General features: G+C 32.5%; 1 protein-coding gene across 1 annotated transcript; it reads left to right on the top strand.

Moving 5' to 3' along the window:
- Nucleotides 1-8,062: 8,062 nt before the first annotated feature.
- LOC142620944 (uncharacterized) lies at nt 8,063-15,084 on the top strand. The gene is made up of 5 exons (XM_075794266.1): nt 8,063-8,220; nt 10,570-10,820; nt 11,595-11,709; nt 13,088-13,206; nt 14,609-15,084. Exons 2-5 carry the CDS (start codon nt 10,597-10,599, stop codon nt 14,658-14,660), a joined length of 510 nt encoding a protein of 169 aa, XP_075650381.1. The 5' UTR covers nt 8,063-8,220; nt 10,570-10,596; the 3' UTR covers nt 14,661-15,084.
- The last annotated feature ends 11,493 nt before the right edge of the window (nt 15,085-26,577 follow it).

Raw genomic sequence — 26,577 nt, 5'->3', positions numbered from 1 at the left:
TTTACTTTGTTATGTCCAAAGGGTAGTGGCTAGAGCTACTAGGTTCACGCGGCTCTGCTGGAACTACTTGAATTTGTATGACTATTTTTTAATAGTTGAAAGGAAATAACATTTTCTATTAAGGGCTCTGTATCCAGCACCAAAACTTATCACAAATATGTCCATGGAAGCCTTCTCATGATTTATGCCTAGAAATGGTCTATCCAACATTGCCTTTTTACTGAGCAATGTCTAATTTTAGTGTCAAATTATACAATATCAGAGTTGGATACTTTGATGCAATTATTGTGTTGTTTCAAGTGGCATACAATAATCTTTCCAATTTATTGCCTAGTAGATGTTAATGTTAATTGTGTTAGAAAAATTTGTTAATGCAAAAGTAGTAGGCAGTGGTTTGTAATTACTCTGAAATCTTTTTGGAAAAGTATGTTGTTTCATTATTTGTAAGAAAGTATTTTTCTTCATTTTCTTATTTTATTGTAGCTGGTGTCAATTCAGTTTGTTTGTAGAAACAAACAAGTTTATGTATTTGTGGTGGTTTAAGTGAGATGTACCCAATATGTTATTAACTGGGATGACAACAGAAATGGATCTTGTAGTCTTATAATGTCGAGCTAAGCTAAGAATAAAACTTTGGCACAATTCTTTATTGTGCCCAAGTTTTATTTGTTTAGCTAATCATGGTGTGCTGTGGTGGGTGGTTTTTTCTATTGGTTGATGAAGATTGTGCAGAACAAGCTCCTCCGCAGTTTCTTCATTATCATTTGTGGAAGGCCCAATAAAAAAAGGTACTTTAAGAAATTGAATAAAAGAGTAGTTTGATACTTTAAAACTTAATGTTTATAATCAGATGTTGAGGGCTATTTGTGTGTGTGTGTGCACGTGCACGTTTAGTTTGATTATTGCAAGAGAAACTCTTGAAGCCTGTTATGTTAGAGATGAAAGTTTTTATTTTAATTTGACTTCTTGGTTGTTGAAAATATTTAGCATGTGAAAAATAAACACCTTAAATTTGGAAGTTAGGTTGTCATGTTATTTAATCTGCATAGGTATATTTGCTTATTCCTTAATTTTGTGTGAAGACTGTTGAAATAATTTTTAACTTATCATTTTGTGGGAATTGAATTTTTGGCTTTATTTTTACTTTTTGAATTTTTACTGCATCGTTGTTTCTCTTAGTGAGAAAGTATTGATTCATTTTTTTATGCATAGGATGGCCTAGTATAGATAAACTGTTTGTATGTTTTTTGATTACTAGATGAAATTAGTTGTCTTTGTTGCAGCAGTGCTGCGAATATTTTGAATTCTCCCATTGCATAACAACCATCTTAACATTTGTAGATTTGGTTCCTCACTTTTAATTGTTAAGAACTTTAGAATATTTTTAGTCTGTGATTTTGAATGTTGCAGAAAAACCCATGCATTTGGGTTCTCTCTCTATGTACATTTTAGTTGTCATTAGTTGGCAAGACATTTCATCTTGACAATTGGATTATCAATAGCTTTTTCACTACCTCATGTATTTATTATAATTGTTACTAAAATTAAAATGTAGAAGGATAAAAAAAGTAATTAAAAAATATATTTTATTGATATTAAATCCAAATCTAAATCCAAATCCAAATTTAAGTATCCAAACAATGGAATTTCAAATGATGAATTTCAAATATTTTATTTTTTAAAAAGACCCAAACAAGGAATTTTAAAATCAATGGATTTCAAATCCAAATCCAAATCCAAATGTTTCCATCCAAACACAACCTTAATGTAATTACGAGATGGTGACATGAATTTTTGTTTATAAAAGCTAACAGAAGTTAGTAGTTTATTTGACAAATATGAAAATCATATGAAATCATAAGAGATAATTGAAACCCTTGGTAATTTTGTATTTTGGCAAAGGGAAAGATTGTTTAAAGCCGTGCACAACACTCATTCGCACGTCCAGTGGTAGTTCTAGAAATATTTACTAGGGGGGGTCATTCAAATTCATGTTAAAGAGGTTGACAATAAGGACCTAGTTATAAATAATATTTTCTTATTTCATCCTGATCATTAGGGTGATAATAAGATGAGACATTTCGCATCATATGATTCAAATGAAGATTTTTCAAGTTAACATGAGTTTTTTGGGATAATAACTCTTAGGTTGGAGATGAATCTTGCGCACGATTTCCTTATCAAAAATTTATCCATAGTACAACAAGAATATAAAGGATAAATTATAAGTTCATTAAGCATACTGTTCCTTAGTATATTGAAGATTAGTGTTGCTAAAATTAAATCTTGGAAATCATCTATTTATTTCTTACTATAATAAATTTATTAATTATTATTGCTTTGAATACTTTAATTTATTATTTATTAGTTTTTGTTTCTTTTTAATTATTTTATTTAACGATTCAACTCAACTTTGATAATGTAATTTATTAGTCTTTAAACTCATTAAAAAAATTATGTCTTTTGCATTACTTTATTAAAAATTCAACACAACACTACAATCATTAAAAAAAATTGTCTTTACCACCACACACCCTTGGTGCGATGATCACTCCACAAGTACAAATGCTTGTGGAGTATAGGGGGCAAGGGTCAGGATTCAAGTCTCTAGGAGAGAGTTTCACACACATATATACTTAGATTAGGCTATAGTAGAATTCTATCTTGTGTAAAAAAAAAAAAATTGTCTTTACTTCCCAGTTTCCATGTTCACTACCTCACACTTAATTGTCTTTTAGTGTTAGTTTTTTACACTTTATTACCCACTTAATTTTTTTTTTTGAAATTTAAGATTAACAAATTAAATTACTAATTTTTGTTATTGGGCTCGTTATTTTTTCTTTCACTAGATTTTAGATCAAACTGGTATGTCGTTGAGTTTTTTCTTTTTGTTTAAAAAGGCTAAGATATATTGGTGTTGAATTGATTTGTTATTGGGTTTCTTCTAGGGGTTCAAATTTTCAACTTAGGATGATAAAAAAAAAACTTTAAAAAATATTATATCTAAAAAAAAATTCCCCTAAATTAGGTGATTCATTTGAACCCCTTGAACACTATGTGGCTCCACCATCGGCGTTGCCCGTCATACGGTCACAATTGTTGAAGCGGTGAAGTAACATCTTGAATTAGCTAACTAAAACTCACATATAGTTGTTATGCTCAATAATAAGTTAGCTAACAAAAGCATAGTAACAATAAATGTTATGCATAATAGTTTAGATATTACAAGTTTGAGATTTACATATTTTTTAATAAATTTGAATTTAGAATAGGTGTTTTCAACCCAAACATATCTTTTCCCATTATATAAGTGCATAAAAATAGATCGAAGTGGACTAAAATGGACTGAAATGATTCGAATGGACCAAATGGAACAAAGTGGACCGAATAGATAGAATAGAACCAAAGGGGACCAAATAGGAACGAATTAGGACCAAAGGGAATAAAATGGACCAAACAGACTACATTGGACTGAATAGAACTGAAGTAGGCAGACTGGATGAAAGTGGACCGAATAGGACTAATGTAGACTAAATAGAATCAAAGTGGAAAGAATGGACCAAATAAGATTAAAGAGGACCAAAGTGGACAAAATAAGACCAATGTGGACTGAATAGGACCAAATAGAATCAAAGTGGATAGAAAGGACCGTATAAGATCAAATTGAACCGAATAGAACTAAAGTGGATAGAATGGACTTAATAGGACTAATGTGGACTGAATAAGACCAGAGTGACAAAATAGGACTAATGTGGATCGAATAGGGCCAATTTGGACCAATTAGAACTTTAGTGGATAGAATGGACTAAATATGACTGAATAGACCGATTAGGACTTTAAGGATCGAATAGGACCAAATTAGACCTAAGTGGAGAAAATGGACTGAATAAAACCAGTGTGGACTGAATAAGAATTTAGAATATTTATCATTTTTATTGCATTTTTAGGGCTCATATTTCTAATGTCTATTTTCTTTTTATTTTTTAACTCAAAAACTAAATAGTTTAACTCAAATATAATAAAATTTTATACTTTTCAACCCAAAAATTAAGAAAAAAAAAAAGTAATTTTTGAGCAAAACTTGAAAAGATAACTTACAAAAAAATCAATTTTAGGCTAAATTAGTTTATAATAGATTGAAGGGGATTGAATTGACCAAGTGGACAAAATTGGACCGAATGGGACAAAGGTAGACTTAATTGAACTGAGTAGAAATTGTTTAATTTTTAGGGAGAAAAAAAATTATCTTCAACAAATTTTAAAGAAAAAAAAAATATATATTATATTACAATACAAAAGAACTATTTTTTCTCACGGATCGCATGAGTCTATGACGAATTTATATCAATGTTATGAATATCATTGGATTAAAAAAAAAGTTGTGAACATTGTTTTAGTGCCTATCTTGATTTTTCTATTGGAAATGGAATGTTTCAGTACCAATTTATTTTAGTTTACCATTTTGGAATTACTTACAAAAAAAATATTTTTAAAAAAAATATAAAAATTAATATTTTTAATACATTTATAAAACTTGTTATCTTAGAACTAATCTGAATATTCACTTAAACTACAACACCCTCTGTTCCAGTTTGTTTGTCCTCTATTCCATTTTGGAATGTTCCAAAATGTTATCATGTTTCTAAAAATAAAATTAATTAATTTACTAATATTCCTATTATACCCCTACTTTATTTTCAAAACTATTTGGAAAGAAAACTAATAAATATTTTTATAAAAATTAATCTAATTAGGGAACCTTTTTAGTTGCCTCATTAAGAATAACTCTTTTTAAAAATAAAAATAAAAACTGATAAATTTATTTAAGGGTAGTTTTGTATATTTTTATAAGACAAACAAGACAATAAATAATATTCCCTTAAAAAGTTTGATTTTTCAAACAAGACAAACAAAATGTGACGGAGTGAGTATTATTTTATTAAAGTATACTAATTAATTCTTTTAATACCAAAAAAAAAAAAGTAAAATGAAAGTATGAAACTTAGAAAGCCAACTTGCACACTGCCCAACCAGTTAATAATTTCAATATTTTATTCTTTTGTATTACTCCTTTTTTCTCCACTAGCTGTTTTACTCTCTTTTCATTTTAATTTTTTTTCTCTTTTATTTTCTCATCCACACACATTTAGTCACACTCCTCACTTTCTACTCTTCTCAATTTTAAATTCCTTTATTTCTCATCCTTATCATTTTATGTTGTCTTCCTCTTTGCTTTTCCCTTTATGAGCGTCTTCAACCAAATGTGGCAAACTGGCAGATTTGGTTTGGTTCGGGTTATGGATCTAACGGCTTGCTAGTTAAAAATGGGTTATTTTAAGCAGGTTAAAAAGGGGTTCGGGTCAATTGGGTTGTGAGTCAGAGCGGGTTGAGTCAGGTTGACCCATATTTTTCACATGATTTTTTTTATATAGAAAACAACATGTATTTTCCATTTGGAAAGTCATGAAACAAATTATATATATAACCGAAGCCTTTGAAGCATCCACAATTTTTATGTCAGCATTTAATTTTTTTTTAAAATTTGATTTAAAAATAAATCTAATTTTCCCCCCACCAAATACACGTTACAAAACCCGATACCTCTTTAAAACCAAAAAAAAAAAAAAAAAATCTCTCTTCTCTTCTCACACACTTCCCCTAAACCTAAAACTCACCCTTTCCTTCCTCCAAAATCAAAACCCAAAACTTAGATTCCCCCACCATCACCACCGCTGCCACAGATTGTTGCCACCAGGGATCGTCTCCACCACAGAAAGGCAGCCTACTGAATGATGCAAAATATCACACAATCACCGTCACTCCAATCCTATTCAAATCCTCACACAACCATTGTCTCTCTCCAACTCTGTCGCAACTTTCAATGTCAGATTAGTCACAATTTGAAGTTAAAGTTCCAAATTTCATCAAAGTAAGAGATTCTAATTTGTTTATAAATTGTCTAAGATTAGGGTTTGCTATCAACTACGGATTTAAACGATGTTGGCTTCGTTGAACCTAGGGAAACCCTATAGAAGATCAAATTCTACAAGGGTTTCGTCTCTTGGCATTTTAAAGAATGGTTAGTGATGTTTTTATTTTAATTTTAGGTTTTCCCCCTTACCTATTCTCTTTATTTGGAGTAAATTTGTGGTTTTTAAAAAAAACCAAAAGAGCCTTACATTATTATTGTTCATTGAGAGCCTTAATAAGGGGTATAGAGAGTCAGAGAGGGAGAGAAAAATCTAAGGGACTTTATAATCAGACCAGAATTTTCTCCGAAAACATTACCAGTAAGTTTTTAATTTTGTTCTATTGTTTTTGGTTGTTAAGTATGATTTAGGGTTATGTTTGGGAGTGTTTCTTTTGAATGATTAGCATAGATTGATGGGTTTGGAACTGGTAGTGGAGTTTGCTAATTTCAATTATTGGCCGCAATGCTCTCTCTTGGATCATAGTGGTACCACTACAATCACTTCATGGGGGAAAATGTGGCTTTCAGTATGACCTTAGTCTTATTTTTTGTAAGATATTGCTAAAGAAGTTAATACCTTGAAAATATCAACTGACTTGTTTAATATAAAATGCATTACTTTGAATTCACTACTCATATCAAGAATGAGCTCACCTAAAAAAGTTAATACTTATTCAATAATTATAATATTATACAAGTCTCAACATTACTAACCAAAACAAAATAGCACAAAGATAAGTAAAACAAGTACACAAGTTTTATTTCTACACAATATCAATATCTCAAAACATTAAAAAAAAAAAAAGTTACAAATAACTTATTGGATAACTCATTTGACAAAGAATAAAACATGTTAGAAATTTACAATCTTAAAAATTAATTTTATAATCTATTATCAATTATGTTTAACACTTAATTTTAATTTAAGAATATACATTAAAGTTTTATTGTTTACTTATTTATACATGGTCTTTTATATGAATATCATATCATTGTTAAGCTATACATACTCTAGGAAATAACATAATTTTTTTTTTCTGAGAAAAGGAAATAGCATAATTTATTTTGAAAAGCTGTTTATTTTGAACATAAATTGTTAAAAAATAGGTCTAAACATTCATAATTTATGCTAATTTCATTGATATTTTGGCTTCATTCTTTTCACACTTATGAATGTTTTTCACATATGTCTACAATTTTAAATATATGTTTTTAACTCTATTGTAACCAGATTATCTTGTCATGTACTTTGCTATTTTATATCTAAAAATCTTTACTCATTACAGAATGTCTCAATCATTCATCTTTCAATTCATTTGCATGCAGTTATGTAAAGGTCTTAATTGTTTCCTTAAAACTCACGACAACCTATTAAACCAATATTGACTTAATTTTTTTTTAGCCAAAAATAAAAGTTTTAAAAAATGGTTTGGGTTATGGGTTGGGTTGACCTGCAAAAAAAACAGGTTGAGTCATGGGTTAACCCGTTTTTGCTTTGGATAAAAAAAATCAAGCTCAAGTTAGGTATTTTTTAGGTCGGGCCAGCAAATTCTAACATGTTTTTCCATGTATATCTTCAACCCAATGACAATAGACTACCAGTGCGTCATCTCATCTAACTTCTCCACTTCTCACTCAAATTTCTCACCGTGGTCTTTTTGTTTTGCTTTTGTTTTTGTTGTAAGGTACGTTTGTTCATTTCAATCTTTCTTCTTTTTTTTTTTTTTTGAGATTTTAGTTTTACAGTCCAAATTCCATGGCAGCCAAATCTTGAATTTTGGCCGATATTTACCAAAAGGACCCGAAACATCCAAAATGAACCAGAATGACTTGAAATTTTTTTCGAAGTGGAATAGGAGAGGTTATGGTTCTAGTTTGTTTATTGATATAGTATTTTTCGGTCGATAAATTTTTTTTAGAAATTTAATTTTACGCTTTAAAGTTTTGTTCCATTAGCAATTTCTCTCCGGTATTTAGTTTGTCCTATTAATTGACACCATCGGTGACACATCATTGTACTGACCTGTTTGGCTTTCACCAAATTAGCCTAAAACGATCCCGTTTCACCCAAAATGAAAACTCAAAACTCAAAGCTTATGATACGACACCCGTCTCAGCAAAACTCAGAACAAAAGAACATCCGTATCAGCTCACACCCAAATCGCAGAGCCCATCCACCTGAAAACCGTCGGCTCATCGTGAACCCATCAGCCCGACCAGATCAGGTCCAAGGCGGCGGCACGGCGGCGGTGAGTTCTCTTTCTCTCCCTCTTTCACATTTAGCCTTTCTCGCTGGTCTTGGATTTCTTGGGGGGGGGGGGGAAGGGTTTGTTAATTGGGTTTGTTGGGAGTGGGCCACGGTGTTTGTTCTAAATTCGTGGGTTTCATGGGTTAATTTTTGTTGGGTTGTGGTTCCAATTTGGGTCAGGGTGGCGGTGGTTGGTGGTTCCGATCTGGGTTTGGTTTGTGGCTTGCTTCGTGGTTTGGTTTGTGATTTATTGGTGGGTTTGGTCACTGTGATTGGCTTGCATCAGACGTGGTGGTTGTTGGGTTCCAATCACAATTATTTATCTGCTGAAAGGCCAATAACAAGCCCATGTAACTACCCATCTCCATTATTCAAATCTAACAATATTTGAGCAGCCACTAGTGCATCGGCCGCCGTGGCATACCACTCTTGTAAACGTTGTTCCTTGTCTTCCCTAGTAGTATTAGCATCACGCAACAAATTTCTCATCTCTTGGACTGTGTAAAGGCTTCTGATTGTCAGAAACCACTCTGTATCTTGAGGTCCAAAAAAATCTGCGAAAGGACAATTAGCATTGCATTGTTTTTTCATGATCTTGCATGCAGCACACGCCATAATGTCTGTTTCAGAAGCACAGGAAGATAAATACAAAGTGTCACACGTTGAATAACGATGAAAAAAGCAAGGTTATTACAACATAGTTAAGTTACAAAGAGAAACACATCAAAAAGAAGAGGAGCAAGAGCGACACTATCTTCAGCAAATTGAGTACACCCCAAATAACACTAGTGCTGTGTGATAGAGTTGTTTTTCAAAAAAGTTGAGTGGAAAACGATCTCTAAAAATAAGTTATACTTTTTCTGTTGATCAATGATATTTTCATTTTTTCTGATTCTACCCTACACTGAAAAACATGGAAAACTTTCTTTATACAAGATTTTAAATTGAAACAAATAGTTGTCTGAATAGATTCAAGTAATTCAAAGAGTTTATGTTTTTCTTGGCCTTCTTTTCTTGGTCGGCTTCCCTAGGTAAGATCTTAACAACAGATAACCTTTGTAAAAGACTAGTGATAGTGCTTGACTGGTGTTATATGTGTAAGAGTTGTGGGGAGTCGGTGGATCATCTTCTACTTCATTGCTCCGTAGCTTGGGAGTTGTGGTCTTTGGTTTTCTGTTTGTTTGGTATTCAATGGGTTATGCCTCATACTGTTTTGGAGTTGTTTGAGTCTTGGCAAGAAAAGTTTGCACGACATCGTCATAATGATGTTTGGAAATTAGTGTCTCATTGTTTGATTTGGTGCATTTGGCGTGAAAGGAATGCTAGAAGCTTTGAGAGTTTTGAACGCTCCTTGTTAGAGATTAAGTCTTTTTTCTTGTGCACTCTTTTTTGATGGAGTGTGGTTTTTTCACATTTTTCTTGTTCTTTCTTACCTATTTTTCTTGATTGTTGTACTTTTGTTTCTTGATTTGTGCCCCCATAGTACATCCCAATGTACTCGGTTTGACACTTTTTCTATTATCAATAACATTCTTACGTTGCTTATCAAAAAAAACTTTGCTAATGTAAATGTGGATTTCCAAGTGAGTATGCCTCAGGTTTAGTAACAACAAATTTGCAGCTACTTTTGCACCATATGGTTAAACTTCACTAGTTTTAAGTTCTACACTTCCTATTCAATAATTGGGATTCCCAAATAATATTGCTCATGGGCATGAGCATAAACTGTTTAACCTATTAGGGGTGAATGCCTTTGGATTACCCGGCAACTGTATCTAGTGGGTGGCATCATTTGCCTGTATGTTTTAGTGGCTAGAGGAGCGAGTCCAAACCTGCGTTATCAAAAAAATAAAAATCGTTCCCAAATAATTTGAAAAGATCTCTATTTGACAAATAATTATTAGCAAAAGTATTATGCAAAATCCCCCATGTTCTTCCCCTCTCCCTAGTGCATTTCTAGCTTTCCCCTTAACTTGTCTCAATACAAGCATTAGTCTCACTTGGGTTCAGATACCCCTCACTTAAAAATAAATAATGATAATAATAATCGATTTTTCGTCATTTCATTTCCTATGCTCTCTCAGCAACCTCATGGATCACAAATCATTCTGATATTGAATTCTTTTAATTTCTTTGCCGATCAAAGCACTGTAAACTAGATTCATTTCTTTATAGCCAAAGAACTGCCAATTCATGTCTTAAATTTTGGGAAGTCTTATTTTATTTTATTTTTTTAACCTTGCTTACAATTGAGTTGTTGTAATTGCTTGAATAAGTTCAATTCAGTTCTAATTTATATTTCTATTTTTGTTGTCAATGCTAACATACATATATTGTGGGGTCATGATAGGGATTGTGATATTAGTAAATTCTTGGAATGCAATTCTTTGGGGGTTCAGAGATCAGTCCATTGCCGCCAGCACCGACGGCATCTGGGAACAATGCGCACATGATGTATGTGTTCAACAGGAATGGGGTGTGCTTGCTTTACAGAGAGTGGAATCGACCACTTCACACCCTCAATGCACAACAAGATCACAAACTCATGTTTGGTTTGCTTTTTTCGCTCAAGTCCTTAACTGCCAAGATGGATCCTACTAAGTACATTTATTTCTATATATACCATTTTCTCATTTCTTAGAATCTTTGATTTAAATGGATTATTATGCATTTTACATTACATTGTTTAGAGTCTGGTTAGAATTGGTAGGAATTTGCTTGTTGCCAAAGGAGATTGGGAAAAGAGAATTATATTAGCGCTTATTTATTTAGATTTTTTTTTGCCGGAGGGGGGGGGGGGGAGGGGGTTAGGGGACACAAGAAGGGACATCAGAATGTAATGTGATAACTAAATAAAGATGGGGCTTTGTTTTCTAAATTTGATAAAACAGCCATACGCTGGAAGGACTTGCTTAAAGTAATTTATGCATTAGGGACTTTTATGATATATACACATGAATGGTTTCTCCAGAGGAAGGTTTGAATGTCTTCTATTTTATAATTTTTGATTAATGATAACTTAGATGAAGTTGACAAGTGTTTGATAGGTTACTGTTTTGGTTCTTAACTATAATGATGATACCAATTGCCAATGAGCTCTAGCTGAACTGGTACCTCCTCCCCTTATAAGTGCCAGGTGGAGGGTGGGATACCTATTGGGTGCGTGTGTAACTTACCAATAAAAAAATAATGGTACCGATTGTTTGGGTTGCAAGCTAATCATCAAGTTATGTATCTTGCAAGCTAAGGATGGTAATATGGATCTTGTATATTTTGTTGATGTGTAAAGTTATCTATTGTACTTATTATTATTATTATTATTATTATTATTAATGTTATAATTTTGGCATTCATTCACTTTCATTAATTGTGCAGTGCAGAGAGAGGAAACCTTGGGGTGCCTCAATTACCTGGCCAAGGCTGCTCATTTCACAGCTTTCGTACTAATACATACAAACTTAGTTTCATGGAAAGTCCTTCTGGGATAAAGGTCAGCTAAAATGGTCCTCTTTTTAATTGTATTTATAATTGAAATCACTTAAAGTCTATGTGACTGGTAATTGTGACATTCTTGACAATTCCAAAATCTTGGGCTTGCTTGCCATTTTTTTTATAAGAGCTTGCCATAAAAATTTGAAATCTAGATGGAAAATAGATGCATTATGGTCTTTAAGTTTTAAGAATTCTCAAATTCAAGAAATTGATGCAGTATGGTCTTCTGTATGGAAAATAATGTGTTGAGACTACTTCATGTAGTTTGTTTGACTTCGGAATGATAAATTCAATTGTAGAGATTTTGAGAGGGCTTGATCTTGTCTTCAATTAGGTATGACTAGCATGTAACCCATGCAAACGCATGGATGCATTTAAAATTAAATACTTTTTTTATCATAAAAATATAAATAATTAGTCAAAATATATATTTTTTTTAAGTAAAATATTAAAATTCTTACGTAAATTTAATACTATGTATGATCATATTTTTTTTTTTCTAATTTTTAATAAGATAGAATATGTTGTGATCTTTGTTGTGTGGTGATTTTTATTGAGTATATGTGATTGGTTTTTTATTTTTATTTTTTTTATTTATAAAAATTTTATAGTTCATTAATATCATATTCTTAGTATTTTGCTATCATTAACTCACTTGGCACAAAGATAAAAAAAATTAAGAAAATAATTATGTTGTGGTTTCCACAGAAATTTAGACCCATGGCACAAAATTAGATTATAATTTCAAATTCTAATTGAACTTTACCTATATATATATAGATTTGTTTGAGCTAATGAATTATTGAAGACGGACTTGCTTGATGTCTTGGATTGGAAGTGGTAGACTTACTTTCCTATTTAATTGATCTTCCATTTCGTTCATATAACTGTGCTTATTCGAATAAATCAATTACCAGAAATTCATAGTTCTAATTGAACTCAACTCCTATTGCCTACTTTTCATGAAGTGAAAACCAGAAAGTTCTATTAGGTGTCCTCCAGATATATGGACATTATTTACTGCCGATTGCCTCACATCTTGCAACCTAATGCTTTTCACATCAGGTTTTTTGAATCTTGATATGCTTGGAAGCTAATTTTAATAATGTCTGTTTTGAACTTTGTATAATAGTAATTTCTTAAAGAATCTGTTGTGCTACAATAGCATCATGAATCCCTGTGGAGAATCATTTTTTATTATATTACAATATTGAATATTAGACTGTATGCTACAGATAATTTGTCATTGCAATGTTTTGGCCAAATATGTGTTTTGACTCTGTACTTATGATATTTGAAGTTATTAATAGAATCATTGTGAATAATTTTTTGTTAGTCTTCGCTACATTATTCTGAATGCGCCATGTTTTGTGCAGATTATTTTGGTTACTCATCCTAGGACAGGGGATTTGCGGGAATCCCTGAAGTACATTTACAACTTGTATGTTGATTATGTTGCCAAAAACCCACTCTATACTCCAGGAACTCCAATCAGGTGACTAATTGATTTTTTTAAACAAGTAAAAATTTTACCCAATTAGGATTTTGGTTTCTTTTTTTCCATCAATGGCCACAACAATTGTTGAATTTCCTTTTTGAAGATATTTATCTGTTTTGGCTGTCACATGAAGTTGGTGCATCCTATCATTTGGATTTTTTTTTTAGGAAAATTGATGCTGTAATCCTACTGATAAAACTTTAGAAATGCATTGTGTTGCCCTGTATTGTTACCCTTGACATTGGACAAATTTTGATGTGGAAACATTCAATGGCATGGTCATAAAGGCACGACTGATTTTGAAATTGTGTGTATAAAGTAATTATTTGTAATTTATACTTGACAAACTTAATTGTTTTCATGAGAACAACGGATTTTCAAACTCATAATTGAGAGCAGGCACACAATTTAAGTGTGAAATGAGTGACTAATAGTCAGAGGATAAGTATGTTGTTGGTTTCACTTGAGAAGCAAAATCTAGGACTCATAAACTGCGTGCTTTGATCTGTGATGTATTATGCTGAGCCAAGGTTGAATCATGGTTCTCATAAAAAATAAAAAATAAAAATAAAAAGGTTGAATCATGGTTTTTCTTCTTTTTTACTTCCAGCTTCTTTCTCCTTGTCTTTTTTCTTAGAAAAAGGAGAAAAAAAGGGAAGAAAAATTGTGATGCAGTAATGTGGAGAGCCTTAGTATTTATAAAAAATAATATAAAATGTAGGAAGCCTTTGAAACTTATGTCTAGAACATGGATTTGTTAGACAAAAGCCAATATATAGACATATAGTTAGGGTGGGGCATGGTTTTGTCTCTTTGTGAGTTTGATACATGATAAAGGCTTAGCTTAAGCTCTGGCTTCTTTGAGGTTTGAGCTCTAATTCAGCCCAAGCCAGTTCACTGGCCTTGCTTGGCTCATTTGCAACCCTAACAAGGACACTCTTTTTTCTATTCTTGTTGGATATAGATGATATGACATATCAATTGAGGAGGTTACAGAGGGCATGACCTTGGATAACATAGAATGGTAGAAAAGAATACACATGGCCAACCTGACTAGTTTGTTGGGGATTCATAGCCGACTCCAAAAATACATAAACCTGATATATTCATAATACAATAAATATCATTCGTTTGGTGTTTTCATCTCCTTGTAACCCAAGTTTGATACATGATATGTGTATATGGTTCCTAGGCAGTACCCTTACTTAAGTTACATATGCTTCACTAGGATTATTTTCTGCTGTAGTTTTTTTGCAATTTCATTCCTGAATTGTAATTAATAGTTACTGGTTTTTGAGTCTTGTGATTGCTTTATGTAATTTTTTGAGTTTCTCAGTGTTTTTGCAATTTCCCTCGGAGTTCTATTCTTACCAGAGAATCTTGTGATTGCTTTATGTAGGTGTGAACTATTCAATACAAATCTTGACCAATACGTAAGGAGCATTGCATAGAACAATCCCCATCTGTACCATACCTGGGTGCAGGTGGAGAAGGTTTCTCTTTATATAGATGCTCTTCTACTTAATTTTCAGCCTACGTGCTCAGCCTGACCCCAAGGATTCTCAATTATTTTTCGGATGTTTTGTGGCAACTTTATATCTAGATTGTCACTATGGCCTATGGGAGACGGTCTGTTATTCTAATAGGTGAACTTTGGGCTTATTTTGTACCTAGGTTTTTTCTGTTGAAGATTCATGTTCGTTATGGAAGATGCTGGATGGAAACATATTTTAGTTGGGGTTTGGACTATTCTATACCATTTGATTGTGGTACAAATTCTTTTCAATGCCTTTAGGATGTGTTTGTTACGCTGGAATTCATGATGAGAATTGATAATTTCTAAGATTCATAAGAAAATGGTATTTATTTATTTAATTATTCTCGAGAAGTACAAATGTAAAATACCTATCAACAATTTAAAATTTTAATTTCAATGAAACACTTGAATTTTAAGTACAAATTTACAATACCTATCAACAATTTAAAATTTTAATTTCAATGAAACACTTGAATATTAACTCCCACGTTCTGGTTCACCTATATATATATATATATATATATATATATATATATATATATATATATATATTTTAATTGAAAGTAAGACGATAAAACCAGCTAAGCAGTTATATCAAAGTAAATCAAAAGATATTAAAAACAGTTGTGTTATTGAAAGTACTTCAAAACACTTACAGTAGTAGTTGCAAGATTACAATGGATAGTAGTACAAAGTTTGAAGGCTAGTTCTGGTTCTAGTTACAAGCTTTGTGGATATCAGTGAGATATTTTGAATATTTAGGAAGTTCTAAAGAAAGTCCTAAAAGAGAATTCTGATTTATAATAAGAGGCAACCTCTCTTATATAAGTAAATAAAGTAAAGAATAGTGACCTTGCACTATTCATATTAGGGTCCGTAAGCCAGCAGGAGCAATAGGAGCGCCAAATTTGGAAACTTTTCCAAAAATCTGGTCTTGGTAGTTTGGCGTGATGTGCCAAAAGTAGTCAACAGAGGAATCATCATTAATGAGTAAAACAATAATAATACCTTTAACTATAGGTGAATATATCATCAATATTGGTCTTTGTGCACGCCAGACAAGTAGGAACGTCAATGGAGTGTTTGATGTGCCAAAAGTAGTTAACATAAGAATCATTCTTAGTGGGTAAAGCAATAGTGCAAACAGTAAACAAAACAATAATGGCCTTTGTGCAGGCTAGGCAAATAGCAAAATTATCAATTTGCTCCTAAATCAGGAGTATTTTCTTCATCATATTCTTCATCATGTCCAAAGCAATCTTTGGGATATGGATGGGGATAGGATAATAAGGGCTCTCTGCAATAGAGCCCTCCTCTTCTAAGTTTCTGTTGGCAGCAGCTTCTTCTTCTTTAATCTTCTTTTCTAGGAGGACACACAAAGCTTCCTTACTTAAGTCATCAAAGGGAGAAGTCTTCTTACTAGCTTTGGTGGAAGAAGTAGAGGGTGAACGAGCATTACCGACCAGATGCGCAGGAGAATGCTTTCTGGGCAAAGGTCTGGGAGTCAGTTCCCTGGTAACATTATCAATAATCTGTTAAATATATCCAAATTTATCCCACCATTTAACATACCAATATCTAGCCAGAAAATCACGTCGAAAGCACAACAATATAGTAATTCAAAATAATTTTAATTGAAAGTAAGGCGGTAAAACCAACCAAGCAGTTATATCAAAGTAAATCAAAAGATATTGAAAACAGTTGTGTTATTGAAAGTACTTCAAAACACTTACAGCAGTAGTAGCAGTAGTTACATGATTATAATAGATAGTAGTAGAAGGCTAGTCCTGGTTCTAGTTACAAGCTTTTGTGGATATCAGTGAGATATTCAGAATATTTAGGAAGTTCTAAAGAAAGTCCTAAAAGAGAATTTTGAATTGCAATAAAGGACAACCCCCCTCTTATAGGTAAATAAAGCAATAGTTAAAACTGAATAGTGACATTTTTCATTATTCATATTAGGACCCGTGAAGGGTAGCAGGAGCAATAGGAGCTCCAAATCCGAAAGCTTTTCCAAAATCTGGTTTTGGTAGTTTGGCACGATGTGCCAAAAGTAGTTAACAGAGAAATTATCACCAACGGGTAAAACAATAGTAATACCTTTAACTAAAGGTGAATATATCATCAATTTTGGTCTTTGTGCATGCCAGGCAAGTAGGAACATTAATGGAGTGTTAGTGGAGCCAAAGTAGACAATAGAACAAACATTATTATTAGGTAAAGTAATAGTAGCTTTTGGCAATGCAATAGTCATCAATGTTGGTGCTGAAAGTAGTTTGGCTTATCATGCCAAAAGTAGTAAACAAGGGAATCATTAGTAGCATCAGTGGATGTAGCATCAGATAAGACAATAGTGAATATTTTAACCTTAGGTGAATATTGTAGCAATGGAGGCCAGACAATCAATTGTCCTTAATCAATGTCTGCAGCATCTGAGGGATAACCTTCATAAGGATCCCATGTAGGATAAGGATCCTATGGGGGATCATCATTACATTCATGTTCATGATAAGTTGAATATTGATTGCAGAAACCACAATATAACAATGGCTCATATATAGGTTCCTTTCTTGGTATGAGGAACTTATTTGGATTATCATGACTCTTCCTGTGTATATGCCGGACAGCATGTGCACATGGTTTATTCACAAAAACATAAATTCTATCTATGCATCCCTCGAAGTGATAATCTTTCCACAATTCTTGGGTGACATCTAGAATTTGATTGTTGAAGTAAAGTTCTCCAACATTCAGCAAGGGAAAAAGGTTTTTTATTATTATAGGAAATGTAAGTATTTCCTTCATACCATTGTCCTTGGTGGGTGTAACCATTAATGAGAACCAGATGCTTTGATGGTTGAATATTCATCCAATTATTTCTTTCCAATTTTGGTAGAGTGCTTCAGCATCTAATAGATACAAAAGGACTTTTAGCTCTTGCAACAGCCTTTTGTATAATATCAGGGAATTGACTAATTTGATCATGACTTGTTAATTTTATCAGTCTGATGAAGCCAAATTCAAACTTCTGGGAAAGCCAGAAGGGATTATCATTTGAACCATGTTCTTAGTTAATCAAAAGGCCAGGAAAAGGATGATTCATCTCATGAACTTTGAGACTACTCCTAAAACATTTTTCCCATTCTAACCTATTTTGAGTATTATCAGGATCATTTGAGTGAACAAGATCAAGGGTAATTGTAACAAGAGTTTTAAAACATTTGAACCAAAGATCAGGATCTCTGGTCATAGCCTTGCTTTCAAAAATATAGGATTGTACTTCTGTGGGCAAGTTGGCAACAACACTTTTTAACAAGGATTGGGTCTTAAGACTCAATCTAGCATAATCAGTACCCATTATAGTCTTTTTATTCATTGAATGGATTTCCTCTTTGCCAAAGAGTTGACTAGTGAGGGTTTCATTTGTGATATTTGGGCAATTAGAATAGCTCCTATGAGCTTCAATAGGACGACTCCTATGAGTCTTGTTTTTTGAAACAAGGTTAACAAAATAATTGTTATAGGCTTCACTTTGGGCAGTAAGATCAGTAAGGTGGCTTGTGCAAGCCTCATTTTGAGCAGTAAGGTTAACAAGATGAATTTCAAGTGCTCTTATGGCTTTTTTGAAAAGGGTATGGCGGTTTAATAGAAAGGCAGCTTGAAGGTTGTTAAGAATGAATTTAATGGAGTCTGGAAGTTCACTAAAAGCTCCATTATGGAATTGTAATTCTTTAGACAAAACTTCCTACAAAGCCAATATCATATCACCACTGGAATATGTCACCTTTGCCAGGACAAATTCCTGAAGGGATGTTGCACTGCTGGATTTTACCCCAGAAGATGAGCCTTCATGCATTACAAAAGGTTGTCCCGCTAGGAGCCTTTTATCTTGAGGATAGCCTCTGCCGGCTCTTTCCCCTTGTTCCACTTCTCTGCTGAAGAAGACATTATATTCCACTTACTAGTGGTAGTATTAATATTTACTTTTTCCTGCCAAGTAAAGGAGAAGATGTTAAGATAGCTGGCCATGGTTAACAGTTCAATGATACAAAGTGTTTTGGGAGAATGAGAGTAAATACTATTAGTAAAGTTCTTTTGAAAAGTATTTTTCAAAAACCATAGTATGGTAAGAGTATGACTTAGTTGTGTAAGACGATAGGTTCTAAGATGGGGGAGTGACTAATTTTGAAAGTATTGGCTGGATGGATAACAAGGTGGAGTATGGATTTAGGTTGATTATCAGACCAGGAAAGAATGTCATCTTTTGGGTTGACATAAGACATGTTAACAATATGATTCTTCTTATACTCAAGGGCATCATCGTTCATCAATAGTTTTTGAAAATTATCATTTTTGGATTTTAATAATTTATCAAAAAGTTGTTCAACAGTTTTCTTATATCTAACTTCTTGCTTAAGGAAGATGAGGTGTTTAACTTTAGCATGGCTCAGGTTAAAAGCATCATCATAACGAGTTTCAAACTTTGAACAGAATTTGAATTTTTCTTTCTGTCCAAAAGGATTAGTAGTAATTCCATCATCTTCAACAAAGAAATGATATATTGTAGCAATAAAAGGCAAACCAAGTATCATTTTATCAATCATATTTTTAACAAGCACATAAGGTATTTTAAAACAAACATTATCATGGCAAACATGTTCTTTACTTAGTTCATATTTTATTTTCATTTGAGTGCCATTAGCAGACACTAGTCTTTCAGTAGATTTTTCAAAATATTTAGAAGGGATCAAACCTTTCTGAATACAATTAACATCAGCACCAGAATCAATCATAGCAACAGTGTTGAAAGCATAATCATGTGAAACAACAATCTTGACTTTAGTAAACCATTTTGGAGGCATAATATGTTTAACAAAAGATAGTTGATTATCAATTAAATTAATCAAAACATTGTCAAAAACATTACCAGAAAGAGGAGCTTGTTGAGTGGATTCATCTCTATCTTCTTGCTCATCATTATCAGACTGGTGTTTATCTATATTTTTATCAATTTTGAGGATTAAAAATTCTTGTTTAAGATTAACATTATCATTTTTAATAATTTTTACATCATTTTTTAACTGGATTATTTCTTGTTTAATAGTAGCAATTTCATGTTGAAGATCATTAATAGTTACTTCTTTGGTTTTATTCTTATTAAATCTTTCTAAAGTTTCTTCAAAACTTATTTTAGCCTTAGGTTTTTTAACCTTTTCATCTTTTAATAAGTTTTGCTTAAACTTGTCAAGATATTCTTTCTGTAAATCAGGGTTATCAATTTTACTGATTATGGTTAATAACAAATTATCTTGTTCTTCACTTTTAGTTAACATGTTAATAGATTTTATCGCATTACAACATGAGTTTCTACATCTGAGTTTAAAATTAGGAGTATTAGAAGTATCACTGCAAGAGTGATAATTAGAGTCAAATGAGGAGGAGAAATCCTCTTCAAATGAATCAGTTAAAGCAGTAGATTCAAGTATTTGAAATAATTCATTTTGATCATCATCATTAATGTTTAATAAATTCAATTTATTTTCCAATTTTCCAAGCTTTTGGTTACAGTCTTTACTAAAATGGCCAAATTTGCTACAATTAAAGTATTTACCTTTACCTGATCTTTGTTTATCAAGCTTTTTAAAAGCGGATTTCCTTTTAGCATAAAAATCATTGGATTTAACAAAGTTGGTTCTGTATCTTTTATGTTTTTTATGGGAATAACTTTTGTAAACTTTATCATGTTTACTTTTTCTTTTTCTTTTTTCTAGAAGGGGCAATAGGAGGTAAACCATATTGTTCACAGAAATTACCCATTTCATATTTATCTTTCTTTTTATTTTTTAATTGTTGTTGTAATAGTTTTTCATCATTACACATGTTGATTCCAAGTTTTTTAATAGTACTGAAAATATCACCATAAGTTAAATTATCACAATAGAATTGTTTTTACCAATTAATTCGTGTTTTACCTTATGAGCAAATATAGGAGGCAGACCATCAATAAACCTCTCTTTTCAATAAGGTTTCGTGGAATCTTTCCGGAGCATTACCCTAGAAATAAACACATCTTGGTACCATCTGTAATCAGACATAGTAGGACATCTCAAATTATTCAAATAATCAGAAATCCGAGATGAAATATTAGATGGAGTACCGACGAAATGTTTGAGAATAGTATAAACCAAGGTATTGACACCATCAGGAATACCTCGATTAATATTTTCATAAAAAATGGGCATACCATCATTATCTCTTTTAACAGCATGTTCAATAGATTCTCTAGATTCTTCTGTGAGATGTGAGTCCCACCAACCTCGAAGAGTACCAGAAAAACTAGTAACAAGCAAATCAACAATATCAAGGTGATCAAGGTCATTATGATTGTTCAAGTATGCAATAGCAACCATAGACATATGAGCCATTTTATTAATAAGAGTAAGATTGGGCAATCTGTAATAAATGCGGTAAATAAGAGTAAAAGGCTTACTGCCTTCATCCATATCATAACTAGATGTCAATATATTCAAAGTTAAAGATGTTAGGATATATGTGGTTCACTTGATAAGAACATATGTCATTCTTTTATGTAATTGGCTAATCCTTTGACAAAATGCACTGTACTTGTAATTGGGTAGATCTAAAATGTTTTTAATACTTCAAGAAACAAGGTTTCAAGATCAAGTGTTAAAGCCATGCAAGTTTGTCCAAAAAACAAGCTAAGAAGTGCTCTTCATTAAAGCTCGACAGTTGGCTCGATAGCTATATCTATCGAGTTTTAAGAAGCTGTTCCAGCCCCGTGACTCAACAGCTTCTCGACAGCACCTCGACACCTCTAGCTGTCGAGATTTAAAAAAAAAAAAAAATTTCAGTACTGTTTTGATTCTAATCCGTGGATGTCTTTGGGCCTTCTTTTCTCATAACCCTAGATATATAAAAGGATTATTTTAAGGGCCGTCAAAGTAAGCACAAGTTGTACAAGCATTGAGCAAAGTCTGTTCAAGCAATTTGTGACCGGAGAAAAAGTTTGCCCTAGTTCATCTCTTTATGAAGAAGCTGCTTTGTCTTTTGCATCGTAGGGTTTTGTAACCAAGCATCTTCTTGTTCTTCATTGTGAGGATGAATTGAAGAACTTTGCAGCCAACATCTTTCTCAAGTTGGTGATTGAAGTTGCGTACTGGGATCCGCACAATTGGTTAGTCACGTACTAGAAGCCGTGCATTGAAAATGAGAGATTGTCACTACAAAACAAGTCCAATTGGGTATTGGGGTAAGGGTTCAACTGTAGGTTGGTATAAGGTACTGAGATTCCTTTACTTGTAACTGCTTGTTGTGATAATAGTGGATTCTCGAGAGTGGTGACCTTAAAATCACCCGGTAGGGTTTTTTTCTTGGAGGTTTTCCCCATTTGTAAACAAATCACCGTGTCAAATTTATTTTCCTTTGCACTTTAGTTTATTGGTGATTTGTTTGTGCTACCACGCGTTTGCATGTAAATTTGATTAATTAATAAACTTGGCTAATTAATCAAATTAATTCATCACTAGGGGTCAATACGTTTTTGGCCTATCAAAAGTTTTAACAATATTAGGATCATCCAAAGCAAAAGTAAGATCAGGATAACAATCAAAGAAAACAAGACTATCATATAAAGAAGCAGTAATTGTACCAAGAATGCTATGATTAAATCTTTTAAATCTAGTATCACGTAAACACATAAGAACAGAAGCATTAATACCTTTTCTAGTCAATGGTTTAATAGCAACTTGAACAAGTCCAATATGTAAATATTTGAGTTTCTTAGTCATGAAATCATTAATATTTTTTCTGGAAAACAAGCAACATTTTTCATGAGATCTAGAGATAGAAAAAGTCTGTTCAACAGTTTAAACTCTATATTCAGAGAAAACATTATTTTCAGACCCACTGAGTTCGTAAACAGATTTAGTAGAAACCTTAGGGATATTCCATTTTCGGAAATCAAGGTGCTCACTTTCTTCTACAGTGTGATCTTCTTCATTCACAATATCAGGAGGACAACCAGTCCTATAGCTAACAGAGGAGTTGGATATCTACATCCTATCCATAACTATCTTAGTTATAACTCTCAATTATCATGTTTTTTTCACAACCGTTGTATTTCGTAACACATACTGCAACTGTGGGGAGTAGAAGGACCCAAGTGGGCCTATGGGCCTTTGGGCTGTAACATGGAGGGCCGACCTGTTCCAGGATTAAACTCTATGAGTTGGCCCATACACCGAGAGTCAGAGGATACAGCCGAGGACGAGTTTCTCCTCGGACAAGCCCTAGAGAATTCAAAGTTTCATTATGAAGGTCAAAGCACAACTCTGGAAAGACCAGTGGTTAAAAGGAGACATCCTGAATCTTCTAGATGCACCAGTATTAAAGAAAATATCAAGGGTAAAGGCTGTCACCATCGCATTAAAGGCTCTGCACCTACCTCCCTGGCCGCATTAATGGGGAGGTGACCCCTGAACAGTGAAGTGGAAACTTCTAGTCACTGTTCAAAATGTATCAGGGAAGGAAGTATAAAAGGGGGGTAAAGGCCAAAGAAATGGGGGGAGCAGAAAACAAATAAAGAAATTAAGAAATTGTAATCTTAAAGGAAGAAAGAGAAATAACAAAGAAGTAGTCCTCGGCTCGAGTCCGAGGAGATCCATTTGTCATTGTCGTTCGTTATTTACTTTTGTTTATTTACAAAAGCCTGTTGTGAAGTTCCCCGTACTTCTAACCTAGGTTCTAAGCCCACGCTCTACAAATTTTTATTGTTTAAGGCTCATTGGGCCTGAACCCGTGATTGTCTTTGGGTCCAGGTGCAACTGTGCACTTACAGCAACCAACCCTATTCCTCTTATGCCCTCACGCTCTCCTGGTTTCACGAGCCTTATTGTTCGGATCTGGGACTTCACTTTATGATAGTTTAAACATTTATGTTAAAACTGAAGATGTTTCTACTTCAAAATATGCTGCTTGTGCTATTTCAAGAAATGAGAAAGAAATTTTTTCTGAAGAAAACACAGATTCTGACTCATTATCTTCTGAATCTTACAAAAATGTTATTAATGATGGTCTACCAGAAGTTAAAAGATTTGTTGGAAAACCCAATCTCATGTCTTTTACAAAAAAAACTGGTATTCAAAACCTACTCCTCCTGATATGCAATTTGAAGAAAAATCTTTTCAAACTCAATTTTCTGTTTCCACTGAAAAACTTTATGAATGGAATATTGATGGTTTATCAGAACAGGAAATTATTAATAAAATGCTCATATGTCTATGGTTGCTATTGGATACTTGAACAATCATAATGACCTTGATCACCCTGATATTGTTGATTTGCTTGCTACTGGTTTTTTTGGTACTCTTCGAGGTTGGTGGGACTCACATCTCACTGAAGAATCTAGAGAATCTATTAAACATGCTGTTAAGAGAGATAATGATGGTATGCCCATTTTTTATGAAAATATTAACCGAGGTATTCCTGATGGTGTTAATACCTTAGTTTACATTATTCTCAAACATTTTGTTGGTATTCCATCTAATATTTCATCTCAGATTTCTGATTATTTGAATAATTTGAGATGCCCTACTATGTCTAATTACAGATGGTACCAAGATGTGTTTATTTCTAGAGTAATGCTCCGGAAAGACTCTACGAAGCCTTATTGGAAAGAGAGGTTTATTGATGGTCTGCCTCCTTTCTTTGTTCATAAGGTAAAACAAGAATTAATTGGTAAAAACGATTCTATTGACTATGATAATTTAACTTATGGTGATATTTTCAGTACTATTAAAACACTTGGAATCAACATGTGTAATGATGAAAAATTGTTAAAACAATAATTAAAAAATAAAAAGAAAGCTAAATATAAAATGGGTAATTTCTGTGAACAATATGGTTTACCTACTATTGCCCCTTCTAGACAAAAAGGACAAAGTAAACATGATAAAGTTTACAAAAGTTACAGCCATAAAAAACAAAAAAGATACAGAACCAACTTTGTTAAACCTAATGATTTTTATGCAAAAAAGAAATCTGCTTTTAAAAAGCATGATAAACAAAGATCAGGAAAAGGTAAATGCTTTAACTGTGGCAAGTTTGGTCATTTCAGTAAAGATGTAACCAAAAGCCTGGTAAATTGAAAAATAAATTGAATTTGTTAAACATTAATGATGATGATCAAAATGAATTATTTCAAATACTTGAATCTACTGCTTTAACTAATTCCCTTGAAGAGGATTTCTCCTCCTCATCTGATTCTGATTATCACTCTTGTAGTGATACTTCTAATATTCCCAATTTTAAACTTGGATGTAGAAACTCATGTTGTAATGTTATAAAATCTGTTAACATGTTAACTAAAAGTGAAGAACAAGATAACCTGTTGTTAACCATAATCAGTAAAATTAATAATCCTGAATTACAAAAAGAATATCTTGACAAGTCTAAGCAAAACTTAACAAAAGATGAAAAGGTTAAGAAACCTAAATCTAAGATAAGTTTTGAAGAAACCTTAGAAAGATTTAATAAAAATAAATCCAAAGAAGTAACTATTAACGACCTTCAACATGAAATTGACACTGTTAAACAAGAAATAATCCAGTTGAAAAATGATATGAAAACAGTTAAACATGATAATCTTGTTCTTAAACAAGAATTGTTAATTTTATATATATATATATATATATATATATATATATATATATATATATATTCAGATTTTAGAATTCTTAATATGACATTTATTTTGCTGAAAATTGAAAATAATAAAAAAGTTAAAGTTCACGCGCATTGTACTGTTCACCTGCCTAAATTCACTATTCATGGACAATGAACAGTGCAAAAGGCGCTCAGCTGAAAAAAAACAAAAAAAACAAAAACCTGCAAAACGTGGCCGTTGACGTACTACCCAAACAAACACTTAGAATCATGATTTTGAACCGGACTAAATCGTACTGTGCTACCTGATTAATTGGAAACCGTCCATTAGAATGGTTCTTTTACTCTCAAAACACGCTTTACACAAAAATGCAGTGAACCGTGCAAACCGAGGTTGAACTGCCCGAGTTTGAGAATTGTGACCGGATCTCACAGTTCAGACCAAAGCTTCAAAAAGAAAAAAAAAAAAGAAAAACGACTTCATCAGTCTGGTGGAACTGAGTTGGTTTGTCACTTTGTGCCATTTTCTATCTTTTTATCTCTCGTTCTCAATCCCAAATTTGAAATTGTAGTCCCAAAACACAGTAATAGATCCACATAAAATGAAATGAAAAGCACAAACCTTTTCTTCTTCCTCATCCGCATTTTCCTTCTTCCTCTTTACTATTTTGCTCCTTCTTTCTTCTTCTATCACCATACACTAGCCACTAGTACCCAAAACCAAAAGCCAAGTATTTTTCTTTTTCAATCAGTTGTCTATAACTACAGCATTGGCAGGCACTACCCTTTCCCCATGTGAAGAGTTGGACATGTGGCTACCTCTCCACCTTTCATTTGGTTTGTAATTTTTTTTTAGGCGTAAATGCACTTTTAGTCCTTACATTTTGACATTTTGACATTTTTGTCCCTACATTTTATTTTTACCACTTTTAGTCCCTAAATCAATTAATGTGTGTTATTTTCGTCATTTTCGTTAGTCAATTGACGAAAATAGCTGAAGTGGCTGCTAGAGGAATTAAAATATTATAAAAAATACCACATCACCATGACACATCAACATATAAATTAAAAAAATTAATTTATTAATTCTAACTAAATAATAAAAATAAAAACTAAATTAAAAACTAAATTTCAAATAAAAACGAAAG

The sequence above is a fragment of the Castanea sativa genome, chromosome 12, assembly GCF_040712315.1.
Source record: "Castanea sativa cultivar Marrone di Chiusa Pesio chromosome 12, ASM4071231v1".
In the NCBI taxonomy this organism is placed as follows: domain Eukaryota; kingdom Viridiplantae; phylum Streptophyta; class Magnoliopsida; order Fagales; family Fagaceae; genus Castanea; species Castanea sativa.
The sequence above is the reverse complement of the archived record's forward strand: the minus strand, read 5'-3'. Positions and strand labels throughout refer to the sequence as shown.